This window comes from Balearica regulorum, chromosome 15 (assembly GCF_011004875.1).
Source record: "Balearica regulorum gibbericeps isolate bBalReg1 chromosome 15, bBalReg1.pri, whole genome shotgun sequence".
Lineage (NCBI taxonomy): Eukaryota > Metazoa > Chordata > Aves > Gruiformes > Gruidae > Balearica > Balearica regulorum.
In genome coordinates, this window is record NC_046198.1 from 14,080,917 (window position 1) to 14,098,235 (window position 17,319).

General features: G+C 37.6%; 1 protein-coding gene across 20 annotated transcripts in view; it reads right to left on the reverse strand.

Annotated features, from left to right (window-relative positions):
- Nucleotides 1-275: 275 nt before the first annotated feature.
- SUN1 (Sad1 and UNC84 domain containing 1) overlaps nt 276-17,319 on the reverse strand; it is a 35,565-nt gene continuing 18,521 nt past the window's right edge. For 8 of the 20 annotated variants that reach the window (XM_075767981.1, XM_075767998.1, XM_075767984.1 and 5 more), the window contains 19 exons: nt 16,281-16,307; nt 15,989-16,177; nt 14,127-14,249; nt 13,061-13,144; nt 12,630-12,740; nt 11,142-11,240; nt 10,382-10,475; nt 10,210-10,268; nt 8,847-8,992; nt 8,472-8,696; nt 7,895-7,981; nt 7,469-7,512; nt 6,319-6,458; nt 5,203-5,453; nt 4,645-4,729; nt 4,025-4,140; nt 3,356-3,523; nt 2,436-2,528; nt 276-1,993 (listed from right to left, as the gene is read on the reverse strand). In XM_075767981.1, the coding sequence (XP_075624096.1) occupies nt 1,880-1,993; nt 2,436-2,528; nt 3,356-3,523; nt 4,025-4,140; nt 4,645-4,729; nt 5,203-5,453; nt 6,319-6,458; nt 7,469-7,512; nt 7,895-7,981; nt 8,472-8,696; nt 8,847-8,992; nt 10,210-10,268; nt 10,382-10,475; nt 11,142-11,240; nt 12,630-12,740; nt 13,061-13,144; nt 14,127-14,249; nt 15,989-16,177; nt 16,281-16,307 (2,255 nt within the window). In that variant the 3' untranslated portion in view covers nt 276-1,879. Of the gene's footprint in view, nt 1,994-2,435; nt 2,529-3,355; nt 3,524-4,024; nt 4,141-4,644; nt 4,730-5,202; nt 5,458-6,318; nt 6,459-7,468; nt 7,513-7,894; nt 7,982-8,471; nt 8,697-8,846; nt 8,993-10,209; nt 10,269-10,381; nt 10,476-11,141; nt 11,241-12,629; nt 12,741-13,060; nt 13,145-14,126; nt 14,250-15,988; nt 16,178-16,280; nt 16,308-17,319 lie in introns of all 20 variants that reach the window. The other 12 variants (XM_075767988.1, XM_075767986.1, XM_075767987.1 and 9 more) reach the window with 5 other exon arrangements.

Sequence of the window (17,319 nt, forward strand, 5' to 3'; positions counted from 1 at the left end):
TTCAAAAATGGCAAGGTGTGCTGAAGAGCACAAGGCACCGCTGCACAGCTACGCCGAGAGGGAAAAGGAGGAAAAAAAATTAAAAATCAAGCCCCAGCTATTTATTCCCAGAACAGAGACCCCACTTCTCACAGCCAGGGGCAGCAATCGCTTGTAGCTGGGGACCAGCCCTGGGGAAAGGCTGTTCTGCCTACACTGTGGCAATGGATAGTCTCTGGTGATAAAAAAAATAGAGAAAAGAAGCTTTTATTTCTTGTTTCAAATATTACATGCACTTTCAAAAATTAAACCTCTTTATTTAAACATCTCAATAGCATCTGGTCAGTTTGGAGGCAGCAAAGAACAGACATTTTGAAAAGCATTTACAAAAATACATTGCACAAAGTCCTATCTTGCTTTTTTAAAAATAAGTTAGTGTTATTCAAAATATTCCCACCCCAGCTACCTAATTTCAATTTATACAGGATAATTCTAATTTTAAATATGTAACCTATAATATGAAAACACCTGTACATGTGTAATCTAGCTCCTCTGCGTAGGCCATAGGTTCTGTCTCCAGCTCAAGTGAAAAAAAGTTCTTCACCCGGAGACTGTTTTTAAACATTCGAGGACTGTTGTGCAACATACATAACTCTATTCAGAAAACCAGTCAGCAGTTCCATGTGTTAACAGTTCCTGTGTAACTATAAAATGCGTTGGAACAGCAAGATAAAAATTCCACATACAAGTACATTTCAGGATCTCCAAAGTCGCAATCCTAAGGGGGCAATAAGCAGCTTCATTTCATTCTATGTGGAAAAGTTGCTTCCGAGAGCAAGACACAGCTCTAGTCATCTTACACCCGACTACGGTTTCTGGGGATGATGTAAAGAACACCCATGTATTTCAATCCAGCAGTACTGAGCAGAAATCCCTTGTAGAACAGCAAGTAGCAAGGTTTACCTCAGTCGTGTTTTCCACATACTGCGTTCCCCCAGTACAACGTCATAACAATGAACCAGTCTAAGGAGTTATTGTCCCAAAGAGATCACTTTTGACAAATTAAGATTAATTGCTGTATACTAATATTTACTGAACAATTTAGCAGGCTTATCAGCTCCAATCCAGTTAGTCAGTACATCAAGGTCAATTCGGACTTAACACTAAAGAAGAACAAACTGGCCAAGTTGCTATGGTAAAAACCTTTAAAATAACTTCAGTTACTTAAAGTTATCCCTGACTTTTAGAGCAATTCATGGCCACAAATTACAGTAAAGCATTCTCAGTCGCTGGTGTTTAAATTAGTTTTGGTTGTGTTAACTTTCCCTGACAGTAATACTTATTATATTCAATAGGTATCAAAGAAGCCCTTTGGGATCCACCAAAAAGGGCAAAACCAAGGGTCAACTGAAGGACACCTTTAGCCACAGTCAGTGTTTAAAATGTACCACAGTTTTCGGCTTATGGTGCCAAGCTAACAGAAGTATGCAGTTAAGTCCTGGATTTAAAACAACCAGATTCCTAGTTGCAGAAAGTGTAGTTTATTCTTTAAAAAAACCCACCAAAACCCTATACATTCATTTGTAATAAAATAAGTGTCACCTGTGTGCCAACTGGGCTTTATGAACCAGAGTAGTTTGCATGCATTATTTCTCTCAGCATGTACACAGAAATAATAAGCTGAACTGGCAATTACAAGCTGAGCATTAGAACAAATAAAAGTTATTTTTTATACAGTTCTGCTGACAGTCTTCTGTCTTTATGAGAGGATCAATAGTTCTGCAGTATTTATCTTGCATCCTCATCCTTTAAAGATTCCAGTGTTCTAGGCTTTCCGGTATATACAAATTGAGAACAAAATGTACAACAACAAAACCAACCCAAGCTGTAGTGTAGGAGATTATTCGGCAGGTTTCCCATGCACTCTGAACCGATACAGGCACGTATATTCTGCGTGTCCCCAGTTAGAAAAAATTCTCAGTTCCACTATTTGGAATGCGTTTTCACTTTTCTCCTGGAGAAGCAGAAAGCAAACACACAAACCAGAGTTAGGTTTCTGGTACAAACAGGAGCAACCAAAGTTGCTTTCTTAGATTCCTGCAACTACCAGCTTTTATTAAGAACTAAGTCATGCCTTGGGAACTTTCTGCCGCTTTGAACAGAACCTTCCTCACCGTACAACTAGTTATTTCTGAAGGCAGTCAGAAGCAGCACGAGGCAGACTCTTCATGTGTTTAGCATCTTCACACCATTTGTGTCTAGGAGGCACAAGCCTTTCCTCCCCTTACTCTATTTAGACCACAGGTTTTGAGGCAGATCGGTAGATATTTTTTACCTCAGTTTCTATAGTGTCCAACAGAGAAGGAGGCCTTTTTCCTTCACTGCTCATCGTGCGCTACCATAGAGAATATGAGTATCTTTTTCCTGACACTTTAAATATTATCATCCAGACCTACCATCACTGGAAACATCTGCAGTGGTTCTCCTCCTTGGTCATAGACATACTGTCCTAGAAGCTCTCCTTCTTCTTGATATTCATCATCCAGACCCTATAGCAACAGGATGAAGATTTTTGCTTCTGTCAAATTTTAAGTCAAACCAAAACCAGAAGCATGCCTGCATAACTGAGTATCGACAGACAGCACTCAGAATTCTATCAAACCAGGATCAGAATGTTTCCTGTGTAACTTCATGCTTGTTCAGGCATAGCTCTGTATTTGAGTTTCCTGCACTGCAAATAGTTGTGCTATGTTTATACATTTTCACGGTCAAATCCCTTATTTCCATGGCAAAAGCACTCTCACAGTGTACAATAAACTGCTCAGGACAAACAAGAATGAGAAGAGATCAAGGTTATAAACAAGGCTGAAGTCAAGACTCAGATGCATGCAGATGACTGCTTAAGCATTTAAAAGAACTAGAGAAGAAGCTCTCAGATACCACAACTATACTCTGATGTAGCCTGTTCTGCAATCATGCCTACGCAACTGTGGTGCTAGTTAAAATCAATTTTAAAAAAAAAAAGATTTAAGGCACATCATAGATAAGGTAAAGACCCAAAATTGTGGTGGGGGAGGGAGAGGAGTGGAGGAAGGATGGTACAATTAGTGTATGAAAGAACTATACCCTCATCTCCTTCCAAGAGTGTTTACTACTGTATAGAGCAAGATAAAAGAAACCCCTCCCCCAAAATTAGTTGTAACACTTCTTATTCCTAATCTCATAGCTTAAAAAAAAAAAAAAGGCAATTTTAGGAGCAATGACAGAAACAGTTTCTCTTCTTAGCTGTCCTCCCTTAAGCCATTATTTTCAAGGACATTAACACAAATATTCTTCATGCATACAAACACCAACTTAAGTTTAGAGACAGACTTACATATACTGAGAAGTTCCTAGGAGCACTGGTGATGTTTCCTGTTGGTGAAAGTGTTTTTGGTATGTGTTCCACTGTAAAGGCAGTTGGGTAGATCTTCATTGAAAGTCTAACTACAAGATACCCCTGTGATCCTTTGAAAGCCCAGCAGTTTCCTGGATACATGTCCGGCTAGACAGGAGTAGGGGGAAGAGAACAGGATGGTACACAACAGCAACAACAAAAACCCCATCCACAAGAACTCTGTAATGATTTTTTTTTTTTGTAATAAGGAGTTGTAATGAATTCTGAATTATTAGGGACAGTCTTAGTAAGTGGTGGAATACAATCTATTCGGTAGAACTCTTCAGGAAGACATCATATCCACCTGAACTACCAGCAGTGTTTTGAAGACCCACCTTGAGATTATGTCTCAATAGGAACCCTCCCAGTGCTCACCCTTTGCAGAAGTGCAGTGCACCACCGAAGCCTCCTGTAAGGGCCTTAATTTTGCTAGAGTAGGACTTAAGCAGTGCCCAGGAACTACCAGAAGAATGCCACTCTTGGGAACATAGTTCAAAGTACCCCTGCCCCCCAACGTCTTACAGACAGAAACATCCAGCATCCAAAACCAACCCAAATCACTCAACACAAAATAACATTGCTGAATTTGTTTACTCGGCCTTTCCATACCTGAATCACCACTCTGGGAGACTGAGAGAAGTACCACAGAGGAATTCCAAAGAGGCTAATTAATGCTGTCTTGGTCTCATAGGTTTCAGAACAGCGAGTACTCAGAATGCTGCCACCTCAAAAAAAAGATATACCAGATTAGCAGAAAATCACTCATTTCTTCCTGAAAAGTTTTAAGGCAGAGATTTGTACAAAGCTTAATGAACATACCAGTTATTTTCCTCAGAAAAAAACCTATTAAAGGTATTGCTAAAGTCTAATAATTTTCTGGGGAAACAATGCTTCTATCAAGTAGTGTTTAAGAACATTAAAGGCTTTGCATTTAAGAGGGCTTAAAACCCACACATTTTCCCTGGTGAGTTCAGTGGTGTGCACACCTCACACAAACAGATCCATGGTTCTCTATTATCCAGTTGTACGTGTGCTTCAAAAGAACTGTTCTACCCCCATCTGTCCGTACCTAGGCTGATACATAACCCTGTAAACACCACACAGACTGTGGTAGTCTCATGATCAGGCAACACACAAAGATGCTCTACTAACTTTTAGTCTTCATTTTAAGATTTTTAGTAAATACTACAAATAACATGAATAGTAAAAATGGTGTTTCCTCTATTTACCTCCAGATTCCAAGGCGAAATCCACCATACCAGTCTTGTCTTGAGAGTAGAGTTTCAATGCATTGTTTACAATAATTTGTGCTTGCTACAGGTGTACACATAGAAGAGGAGAATGGAAAGATTTTAATGATATCAAGTGATAAAATAATTGATACACATACACATCTGAAGTTGCAAGCATCTTTTTGAGATGCTGCACCAATCACAAGTCTTTGAAAGCATCTGTCTTGACAGAGGCTATTTTTAACGCATGGTTGTCTGTCTTAAAATGCAAATTCACAGTGCATCTTGACTGGTGTTTTCTTCAAAAGTTGCATCCTTTCCCTCACCTTCCCAAGACCCTAGCGTACTTTGAAAAAAATAAATGTTCACAACTGGCAACAAGTAATGCCATAAGAATACACTTGGTAAAGCATTTTCTGTGGTTCTTCCCATTTCAATTAATGTTCCTGACATCCCTTAAATTAACATTTATATTGTCAGTCAGGGTCCACAAAATGCCTATAAAAGGGCTCTTTACTGTTTTAGTTGAACTTTTGAGAACTTAAACTCACTCACCGCTTCTGTGATTCCAGAAATCCCTGCATTAGTCACAGCATTTGTTACTACTTCAGATGTTAGTTTTTGGTTTGTAGCAGACATATGGAGAGTAACATTCTTGAGGATTTGCAACTCTAGATCCCGCAGCAAGGTCTGCAGATCACTTTTGCTCACAAAATTGGATGCAAGCCATTGGAGAAGTGATTCGGGAAAGTCTTCTTGTTGATCACCAAAAAGCATTAGCTTGAGAGATTCTTTGACCTGGGCATCTACCTAGTAGAAACCATTAACAATTATAATATAAATTAGTCTTTATAACCATTAATTTTATATATATATATATTTCTTTATATAAACAGGCACATGTGAAATCAAAAATACATTCAATACCAGATAGATGCCTAGCTTTCACATGTGTTTTAACCACATTTACTTACACTGGAATAACAGACCAGCCAGGTGTGCAGAAGAACGTATGGGAAACCTGAATGCTTCGTCGGTTTGGTGAAGACGACACATCTAACAAGGCCCCAGCAAACTGCAGTTTACATTAGTGGTCTACTACAGCACTGTGGCAGTGCTAAGAGGAGTGGTGTACTTGTTAGTTAAGCACGTTGGTTAATCACTCACAGCGTGCTTTGATTCCATACAATAGCTAGATCCTATTTGAGCATTATCACAAGATGGTATTTTAGTCAAAGCTGTACTGTATCAATACTTACTGATGTATTTTGTTCTGGTCGGACCTTATAAAAGACTTCAAGAGAATTTAAGCATGATTTTTTAAAACAACTCTCAGATAACAAGCCTAACTTGATTTTACATAAGTTGGTTTTTTTTCCACGTTTCCATGGGTTAGCAAAATACATCAGTAAGGACAGTAAAGTACTGCATACTGAACTGCTATTGTGTCATATCTTAAACACAAAAGACCCTGGCGTTGTAGAAAACAAGCCATAAACTCTTGTCTAGTAAAGTGTTACACACTAATGGAAAAAGTTTACAGTACCACTACAAAAACACTGCCATTCTTTAAGATGAATACTACCCCCACATTACTTATTGCAGTATGTTTCAAAAAAGTCAGTGAACAAAATCAAGTAGCACCAAGTTTTACTGGGACAGTTACAGAACCTACTTTTTCATGAATGACATCTATTTTCTCGCAAGCCGTCTTCGCACTTTCCCCAGTTAACAGCTCCGATTTCATCTGAGACAACTCTAGTTCTAGCTTTTTAACTTTGGAGAGAAGTTGACTATGTTCATCGTCATCTCTGACAAAAACAAGGAGTCAATAATTAGGAAAAGGTAGTTTGTATTAGACAAGTACGTTCTCTCATCTTTGGAATTTGATGGAGTGATTTAAAGTGCTTTTCATGTTCAGTTATTCACTATGATAGACATTGTGAGCTTGCAGTTCCTTGAAGATGTTATTTAAGGCATATATAGGATTAATATATTCAAAGCAAAGTATTTTGAAGTTGTGAACAAATCCAGCAGTGATGAACATCACCAGGCTGACAAGTTAATAACTCAAACACACATAGATTTGGGGGACTTCAATGTTTCTGGCAAACCAGTCAAACTTTATTTGCATGAGTTTGCCACTGGTTAGAGCAAGTTTCAGGTTACCTTACTTAAACCAAAATAACTTTAGAGGCAGGTGTTGAGTTAAGCCTAAGTAGCAGGTCACATATGACCAATATAGATCAGTGTTCAGTGCATGCTATGGAAAAAATATCAGCCAACATTCTAAAGCCATTTTACGTTTAGATCCAATTTAAATGGCAATTCAACAAATATGGGTTTCTTTTCCTCTTCCCAATGGGGAAGCCACTTAATGAAGTGCTGCAGTTTTTATCCTGGTATTACACAATACATGAGTGGAAAGTAGTATAGCTGACAAACCAAAACCAGAGATGACTGTTAGAATTGATACAATTAAAGAATTTAAATATAAAGCCTATCAAAAGCAGTTACTGTATACTTCACTAAGCAATTTGAAGAAAAATTCTAATGCTTTTAGAAGAGGATGAGAAGTCACTCATTCTCCCTCCAGTACATAAACAGCTTTCTCTAGTAAAAAATGTAGCTGTAGGATTGCTCACACACTGAAAGTGGGCCTTATGCTGATGTTCAGCTACTCTAAGACAGAAGTACTCCTGCTGGCAATACAAACTCTTCAGGTCAGTTAACTGACACAAAGAAAGGTACTGTTGTGTTTCAGAGAAGAACAGTTAGCATCAGGATTGAAAAAGCAAAATATGTTTGAAAGTTCTTTTACCTCACTGTTTTTGCTTTGGCTATGTCAAGCTCCTTCTGGATGTCCTAAAAAATACAGAAGTTAGTTCTAACATATAGAAAGAAAAACAAGTTATAAAGAGGATAAAGAACATTAAATGAAAATGACAGATTTTAGCATCGTCTATACAGGACTGTCCCCCACACTTATGTTTGTGTCTCTGTATAATCTGATTTCATTCCAAATAGAACCTGCCTCACCGGTCAAGTGAATAATTTTTAGTCTTTGGAATGAAACTCCCTCCAAGAAGAGGGAGCAAGAGCACAAACAAGTTTTGAGATTTAATGAACTCTAACAGCTAGAGTAAAGCAGACTGGGGTTTGGGATAGCCAACAAAACACTTGGTCTGTTTCATCAAAAGATTACAATCAGAGCAAGTTTAGCTCTGATTAAGTTAACTTTCAATACCTTGGATTCAGCAGAGAGTTTTCCAAGAAGGTCTTCCAGTGTCAGGATGCGCAACTCATGTTCTCGATGTAAAGCCAGGAAGTCAGTCTTAAAAACCAGGGAAGAAAGAGGTGGTTTATTTTCTTTTGGAGTACAAATAGCATAATTGATATTTTCTACAAAGCATAACTTTTATTTCGAGTGCTTAAGTGATTTATCCTGCAAGTGTGAGAAATTACAGAACCCTGTAATAAACAGGCCCAATTCAGCAGTAGTAGGGGTTATACACAGGGAAGTGTACCACAAACCCCCTTCTTTGTCACTAGCCCTTCCTATAGTCGTCTGTCTCTGTATAAAAACAGGATAAATCCAGCTGCTTTTCAGCTATGGAGATTCTACTTCAGACCACCTACCTGGAATTAATTCTTTGTCAGCAATAACAAAGGAGGAATAAATGCCAATGACTACTCCCTGGCATTTACTACCTATCAGTTAAGTCTGTAGCAGAAAAAGAATCCTGAAGTCAAATTGCTAATAATCTGCATTATTAAAACAGAATATTTTGATCAGTATCAGAAAGCATCAATAACTATCTTACCTTTTCCTCCATTTTCATCTCTTTAAGATGTTGATCCATCACATTTTTTATTAGCTTCAATGTTTCACTTTTGTCACTCATCTGGGCAACCTGATCTTGAAGATTATGGAGTAGAAGCATCACTTTGTTATATTTTTCATCATGGTGATGGCATCCGTCAGACACGAAGGCTATTTGCTTTTCCAGCTCACTTACACGACCAGAATCAAAGATATTTATGGTATCCTACGGTATAAAGATATTTTTTTATATATAAAAAAGACATTTATTTACATTACTCTTATGTGTCAAGTAGTTACTGCAAAATATTGAAGACATGGGAGTTAAGAAGTCTTAAAAGATGAAAATTTTTCCCTATAGACTGTTTCCCCTTACCTTTGGAGGTTGCACAGAGTGAAAAGAATCAGCCTGTGGTTCAGGAACATGAATGGAGTCATCTATTCTCTGTATTCTATCAAGTCTTGTCCAATTTGACAAAGGTAATAATGAAATGAAGCCATCAAACCCCCAGAACCATATACCTAGATCAGAAACAAAAAGCAAAAAGGCTGTCCAAAAGAATTCTCCCTCAAGACTGCTTCTATCTACAAATTGTCTTCTTTCTTAAGGACACAAGCTACCTTAAGTTTACAAGGAACACGTCACACAGTGGACATTATTCCAGTCTAAATAACAATTTTAAAGCTGGCTCATGCTGATTTTTAAGTCAAGCACTCAAGAATATTAGAGAACACTCATCAGTATAACTCGTACGGTTGTATGGGAGGCTACTTGTGCTTCTATATCATGATATATGCTTAATCTCACACTATTGCTTCCCCGAGACCTAGATCTCATTTACTGATTAAGACAGGCCATGCTCATTGAAGGCAGATGTAAATACTGCTTGTTATCTCAATAGAAAACATCTTGCCTTATACCCTACTTACTATATACCCCATTGTACAATATCTAACAGAAGTTGGAGGAAATAGACTTCCATGGAAACAATCTAGCATTTCACAAAAATTACACTTATTTTTGTAGTGTCTTAGTGAGAAGTAGCAGCATTTTCTACACAGAGTAACTTTTTCCTTTCTTATTCTCCCTAGTACAGAGGATTTTGAATCCCTGATAAGTAAGTTTCTGATAAGCTTCATCTCCTCCCCAAAGTAGCTACAAGGTTTTTTAGGACATGCAAAGACATGAAACTGCTTTTCGGAAATGGCCCAGCACTTTCAGTAAGTATTTTAAACTGACTTTGTTTATTTCCAATTAGACAGCTGGCCTAGAATATTGTCAACTAACCAGTCTAAATAGCAGTATTTTAAGCAACTAAAGCATGGCCTAGAGCAAAGGAAAGATTTAGGATGAATTGGTAAAAGAATTTAAGCAGTTTCATGGAGACTGGCAACAATCAAAGCCATCATGATGCAGCCTACTCTTTACGAATTCATTGCTATTCCTATGAAGGGATGTTAAGAAAAAAAAAAGAGGACTTCAGTGCATTTACTTACTCACCCTCTCTCTGTCTAAAGAGCTCTATGAAATTAAATCAAGGGTACTGCTTTCATGGCAAGGGGAAAGCTCATCGACCTGTCAGAACTTTGACAGCTTGAATTACTGCCCTGTTCACAAACTTGCTCTTCTTTTGCTTCTGCATCTTCTTCATAAACCAAAAGTTCAACTAAAAATGCTATTTTTGAACAGCAGTAGTAAGTATATATCAATTTGTATTATAACTAAACAATTCACATACCTAGGAGAAACAGGAGAGGGATAAGCAGCAGTAATAGCTTGTAGATCTTTGGAAGGCATCTAAAGAGAGAAGAAAGGTTGCAAGAAACAATACATTTATTGTATTTTATTGTTTTACATTATAACTGAGTAAATAATTTGCTCACAGAACAGTTTTTTCAAAGGATACACACCTTCTAAGAAGAAACACCTTAAGCAAAGACATCAGAGTAACAAGTTGATACCACCCAGTTCTAAGCAGCCTGAACATGCCAGAAGCTGCCCTCCCTAGAAGACAAAAAGTGGTAGTGTGAAACGTAGTTACTGCAGCACATGTTCAAAGAAACCAAAACAGAGGGAAATGCAACTGTGGCCAAGAGTACTTTGCACAGCAGAGAAATGCATGAGTACAGGCAACGCGTGCAGCTTATTAACGTAGAGATATCACAAGTACGACAGCATTAGAATGTCAGCTACTCAACAAAACCAACAGTCATGCAAAAAGATGAAATGCTTATTTGTTACAACAGCACTATCTTGCTGGAAATTCAGTATTAATGCTTGAATCCAAGTTACCAGGCACTGAAGTCCTCAATATGTTTCAAGAAATGCACAGATTAGCAGCATCAGTTTTTGCTAAGAGGAATGCCACGATAGGAAGCAACTACCAAACCAAGCACATCCCATTGTTCTCGACACCCCACATTCTGTGCTATTCACACACTCATTCCCTCATGAAACAGTCTGGTTAGTCTCCCATTATGCCTGTGAACAGCGAGATATCCTCTCATTAAGCATATTTTGGTCAATAAAGAAAGTACAGTAGCACATGCATTTCAAGATACAAAAGCTACAGCGTAAGCACAGTTAAAATTAGTGTAAGCCACATGCTGCAAATTCCTAGTTTGTCAAAAGGCACAGGCAACACACACACACACGGATTAGGATAGTAACCTGGAGAAAGAACGGCCAGCCAAAGTAGAGACACCACCTTCTGAGACACAAGCCATCCCGTTGCTCCCACTGTTTGCAACATGTGAAGCATAAAGTAACCTAGATCATAACAAATTAACTCTATGTGGTAACATAAATAAATGAGTTGAAGGTTCTTTTGCAGTACATGTCCCTGCTGGTTACATGTTCTGCACAGTTTTAAGCCATACCTTTCAATAATGTACAAGCTCAGTTCTTCACTATTTGAAAGCAAAGCAAGCCACTAATAAACATGAAGCCAAGTAAAACCAAGGCAATTTAGAAACAGAATCCTCACATATAAACAGAATGATCATCTGTGCAGTTAGAATATCACTTCTCCAAAAATCAACAAAAGTTTACATTTTGTAGCATGTTTAACAATGCCATGTTAAGTATAACAGAGAATAGCAAAAAAAGTACTACCATAAAAACAAGTTTTAAGCACATCATTACTTTAAAGGCATCTTATTTGTTCCAAATTATACATGAAGTTCCTTATCTAGGTTCACGTGTAGAAAAGGAAACAATTAAAGATTTTAAATCCCAGTGAAAGAATTAAATAATGATGTCTAAGAAATACTGATAAGTAATAGAAAATATTCTCTACTAAAAATTACAAGCAGTAAATTTTTATTAAACTGTTTCCAAGCATCTTCAGTATGTTAGTTTTGAGTCTCTTAAAAAGAGCAAAACCAACAACAACAAAAGCCCAATGTAACAAGATGCTGTAACTTAAAACCCACTGAAGCCAACACTTACTATATCCAAGACTAGGACTGTTGGTTCTACAGAACAAACTATGTAGCACACATTTAGGAAGTAATCCTACATTTTTAGATTAGCAGATATGCCTGGGGTAATCTGACGGATTATAGACATACCAACCCAATATTTTGCAAAGCATTTAGGTGATTGAAGTGTCTCAAATCATTTTCCTTTGCTGAATAAAGAGCGCTCAACAGATTCTTGATGCCTCTGTCATTCAAGCTAGGGAACGCTCATCTCTCAGGGAAGATTCTATCACTATATAAGATTCCTGTAAAAATTGACTATCACTAGAACAAAAATAAAATGTTAAAAACCCTTTATTCAAATAATCTGCATACCAATACCTCATACCCTACTTTCATTTAAAGGCAGCTTTTCAACCTATTGAGTATACAGACTTCCCCAAAGTGCAATAAATTAACAATCTGACTTGTTCTTTCTAACATATAAGGTGTATGCTGTCCCTACACCTTGTTTCTACTAATAGGTAAGCAGTCTGCCAAGCTTGTACAAAAGCCAGTATCAGAACAAGCAGTCAAACAGGAAAGGTGTTAAGCAAGTTAATTTTCTAGACATTTACACTTTTATTCTACTTCGATAGATAAAGGTTAAAAAACCCAAACACAAACCGACATGTATGATTAATATTGTGAGACTGCGGTGCAAAATAAAAGCAAAATAAAAAAGGTCCAAGTCAACCTGCATAAGAAAAGGTGTGCCAAATGGTTCTTGCTACCCTTTTAGCCCATGAGGATTGCATGTGGTCTGTGGTGTATATTTCAAGATGTTTCTTCCCCTTACAGTCATCACCTGTTGGTTGTGGTAACAGTGGATTAATAGGACAAAGCCAGGATCAAATCAAGATTGTTACAAGATAACTTGAACAACTCTACTTCATAATATCAGTTATTAAAACAAAAACCACTAATCAAACTTCAGTGGAATGATACTTGCTTGGGGAAACATTACAGTACACCAGTCAGTCACTGTTCTCCCCTCTACATCTAAGTTGCAAACCAAACGTTTACTTTGTAGCTTCCATAGAGTCATGGGGCATCTGATACTACTATTATAGCAACAACTTGGTGTACAGCCCAAGGCTAAAAGACAACATCAATCATTATACTTACATAGTGATTCCTCATTTACACCAAGATGGCTATCTCCTCTGTAAAATTCCTTTACATTCATGCTTCCACAGTAGTCTGAGTGAGCTGCAACACATTCAGAAAGCATACATGGAATGTAACTCAAGTTCAAAGCCTTTCATATATGCATATTTTAGCTATATTATACGCAGATTTTACCTAAACTGGCTTGGTTCACTATTAAAGCCAGGTTACCCACAGGAAACCCAAAGAACGATCAAGGAAGAAGCCTACTCTGTGCAATCTTATTTTTTCTTCTTCAAGAGGTTCAAAAATCTTTCTGCTTCTTTTCAGCTAGCAAAGTTAGTAAAAAAAAACCCCTAAGTAAGAACTCATCAAATCTTGAGTCTCTATTCCCATTATTCTGTCAAACAGGCCAACAGTTACATCTTTGTGTTGATTTTATCAGAGATCTTAAAAGACTGAGAAAAGAGCATTAGCAAGTTATAAGGCACTAAGGCAGAGAGAACGGGAGAGAACAAAGTTTTATTCACTCATAGAGCATGTGTTATAGAAGAGAAAACACCAAAGAAGAATTGAACATTTTCAATGAAAACAAGATATGCTTTAGAGTAGTAGTGCAGAGTGATGATGGCAGTTTTAGTTTTGCAAGACAGATCTGATCAAGCTTTAAGCGCACAGTGGGGTTAAGAGTAACAAGATAGTGTCAAATTCAAACTTCTAAATGTCTAAGTTTGGACTATCACACATGTTTTTAAAAGTCAACTTAAGTTTCTCAATTTAAATACTGCCTTCTACCACTTCCTAGTAAAAATCAACAGGTGGCTCTTAACTGTAACACAGATCTCACATATGTGAATCCTGATACTTCCAAAACAGAAGGAAAGTATGAAAAGGGTAGTAAAACTGAGATCATTAAATAATAATAAGAGGGAGAAAGACAGGAGTCAGTGCAAAGACTGTAGAAAAAGATCACTGTGGTGCCAAAGATGAAGTCCGTAAGAGAGGGAAAAAAAACCCCACAAACACACCCAACACACACACACTGGCTTTGTGTGGAGACCAAGGCAGACAACTGAAAAGGTACCTTTAAATTCATAACCCAGCTTCAGCAAAACCATTTGAAATAGTTGCACTAACAGTGATGCAAAAGATGCTGCAGCATTTTTGATCAATCGCAGGATCTTACTCATGTAGAAATAGGTTCCTCCTATTGAAAAAAACAGTGTGAACACAAATTATTCACCTACATGAAGATGTACTTCTATTCTCTGGTGACCATTAGCTTGTGGAAGAGTGAGGACGAAGCATGGTAAGCCTTTGTTTAGCCAGGAGTATGAAACTTAAGCAGGTGTGGTTTGAAAAGTCTGGATGCACTGCATAATACAGCAAAGCTTTTGTAAGAACTACACATCCTAGGGAAAATGCCTTCAGGACAGAATGTATGACTTCAGCAAGAATACCTTTTCTTTGTGAGAATTCAGAACTCTAAATAGCAAAGAACCCCTTGTTCACAGAACTCAGGATTTCTCAATGGTGTGAGCTGTTGATACTGATTTTGCAAGTCACAGCTCCAAAGAGACAAACTACATTCTCATTCTGGATTTGGAAGGGTGAGGACTATTTCACCTTCTCCTCCACCTTTACATTGGAGGAAGTTACTGCAGTGGTTTGCCTCAAGTGCTAGAGACACACACTTCTTCAGAGCCACGAGAACAAAGCTGCAGTCCCTAGAATCAGCCACATCCCAAAAACCTGCCATGATTGTGTGCCCCTTCCCCCACCCTCCCCAAGTTTAACCCAAACTACTGGATTAAAGTTCAAAGGAATGTACAAGGATGAGTTCCTTGTAAAATTTTCCTGTGTGAACACAAACTCAGGAGCACAGAAAACAGTTTTCACACAGTTGTCACTTTTTGTTCATTATGCTAAGCCAGCAGAATTCCTACCTGTGCTACACATTTACCAAAAATAAATACTTGCCTCAAAGCATTTAAAGTCACACCTTACAGTTCAAACAAACTCCTTTCTTGCTACTGAAAACCCACTTCATTCAAGAATAACACATCTAGAGAATCCCCAAATTGGTTTCTTTCTAATTCAAGGCCACTTGAGAAACAACTTCTCCACGATAATTGTCGACTAACAACAATCAAGGAATTCAAGATGCTATGCAAGAGGCAGGCAGGCAGAGTCAAGAACTGAGGACAACCACCCATAGAATGGGGACTGCCTTGGAAAAGCAGAGCCTTGTTTACAGCAAATTCATTTGGTTTTTGAGCTTTAGGAATATAGTTACTAGGAAGTCTGTTTGAATCAGTTTTTTCCCTTTGGAGTTCAATTTTTCAAAGTAGTTGAGGTTTAGCTTCTAAAAACACTAATAAGCTGCAAGATTAAATGAGTAGGAAAAAACCAAAGCAGAAAGTAGGAAGGTATCTCAGAGATGTCTTGGATAATAGAAGCACTGCAAAGTAACAGTTCTGCTCAATCTTGACAGTTCCTGTAATAAAAGATAAATAAATAAATGGACCATGTAGGAAGAGTTTCTATCTGAAAACCCTGACCAAAAACCTTGTAAACAGACATGTATAGATCTGATACTGGATTAGGAGACTCTCATGATCATTGCTGGTTGGAACAGCCCATCGTGTTCCAAATCTGTTTGGAAATAAAACTCATTAAGATACCATGGCATTTTCATTTTGAAGTTGTCTAATTCCTACAGCAGCAGCATTGCAAAGAGTTGGTAATTACATATCAGAAGCTAAGTACATAAAGTTTCAATTGATATAGAAAAAGGTATTTCCTATAAGCAGATCTCTAGAACTTAGTTATTGGTAGATTTAGCAGGGTAGGTAAAGTCCTAAAAATCACACTATATGGAAAATATATCAACTAAAGCATATACCATTCTGCTCTCCAGATAAAGCACAAGAGAAAGTAACTTACTCTGTTTCTGGCTCCTATCCCTAGAGTAAATTCTGGAAGATGGCACAGGAGAAGGTGAGTATGCTGTAAGAACCTCCTTCCGTTCTGAAAGCATGCTGCAGTCACTGCAAGTGTAGCCATTGATCACTGTGGTCTGTGTTTCTGCTGATGCTATATCACCATTTCCCTGCATCAATGTAGTATCGCTACCTACCAAACCAAGAGTAAAACATTCAGTGCACTGACATCAGTATTGCCATCACTAGTTACATTAAATAGAATGCATGTGGAAGGAAAAGGAAAGTGTAGTTACCTTTAGGGTCACCTTCATCATCAAGACCTTCAAAAGGAAAAAGAAAAAATTTGGTCCCAAATATAAGGAAGTCCTGTAATCAACTACGATATCCAACATGAACTCAAATTAAAAGTCCCACTAATTTTAAGACTGCAAAGAAAAGCCACTTTATGTTAAATACTAATCATATTTTGCAGTCTACCATGTGACTAGATCCATATACACCGAGATTAACGTAGTAGGGTAACAGTTAGTGAAAAGCATTCTACCACAGAAGCAGCAGACAAAATAATATGAATGACAACTACACCTTTTCTTAGCTCCCATGTGACTTTAAAGCAGCTAATTACAAGCTTACGCTGTTTCTGTTGCTTGGTAACTACTGTGATACTACTGTATTTTAAGATCCTGCTTTAAGAGCCAGGTAATCTAAAGTTTAGAATGTGTTTTACTAAGATTGAAACAATTCTTTACACTAGGACTCTGGGAAGGTCACAAGCATACTGACTACAAACAAATAGTCTGAATTGGGAGATACAGTAAGTTGTTGATCATCCTCTACACAACACTTTATGTGGACAATACTTTATGTAGACAACTCCCATATTTTCCTCTTCAATGAGGAGAGTAAGTTCCAGAAAAGTACACTTGTATATACTAGCAAAACTAAACCAGCCACACACAAAAACCCTCTCAGGAAATCCTCAAGCACCACTGATTTGAAACTTTCAGATTCAGGTATGTTAAGTTGAAACATACCTCTGCCTATAAACAAACAAAAAGTGCTCTTCCTTTGGCATTCCAAAACACAAGTTACATGTTTACCATCCTTTAAATATGGTACTGCATGCACATTTTGAAGAAAGTAATAACAAGAGATAATTAAGTCTATATAATCTATGGTGTTGCAACACAAAATTGTATGTTTGCCTGGCACATTAACTTGACTATGCCACATGTCCCAGTGTTGACTATGCCAGTAAATCAAGTTTACATACTGGACTGTGAATTTCCAGTAGGCATCTTAGCAAGCAGACATCTACAGTGAAAGTAAGTA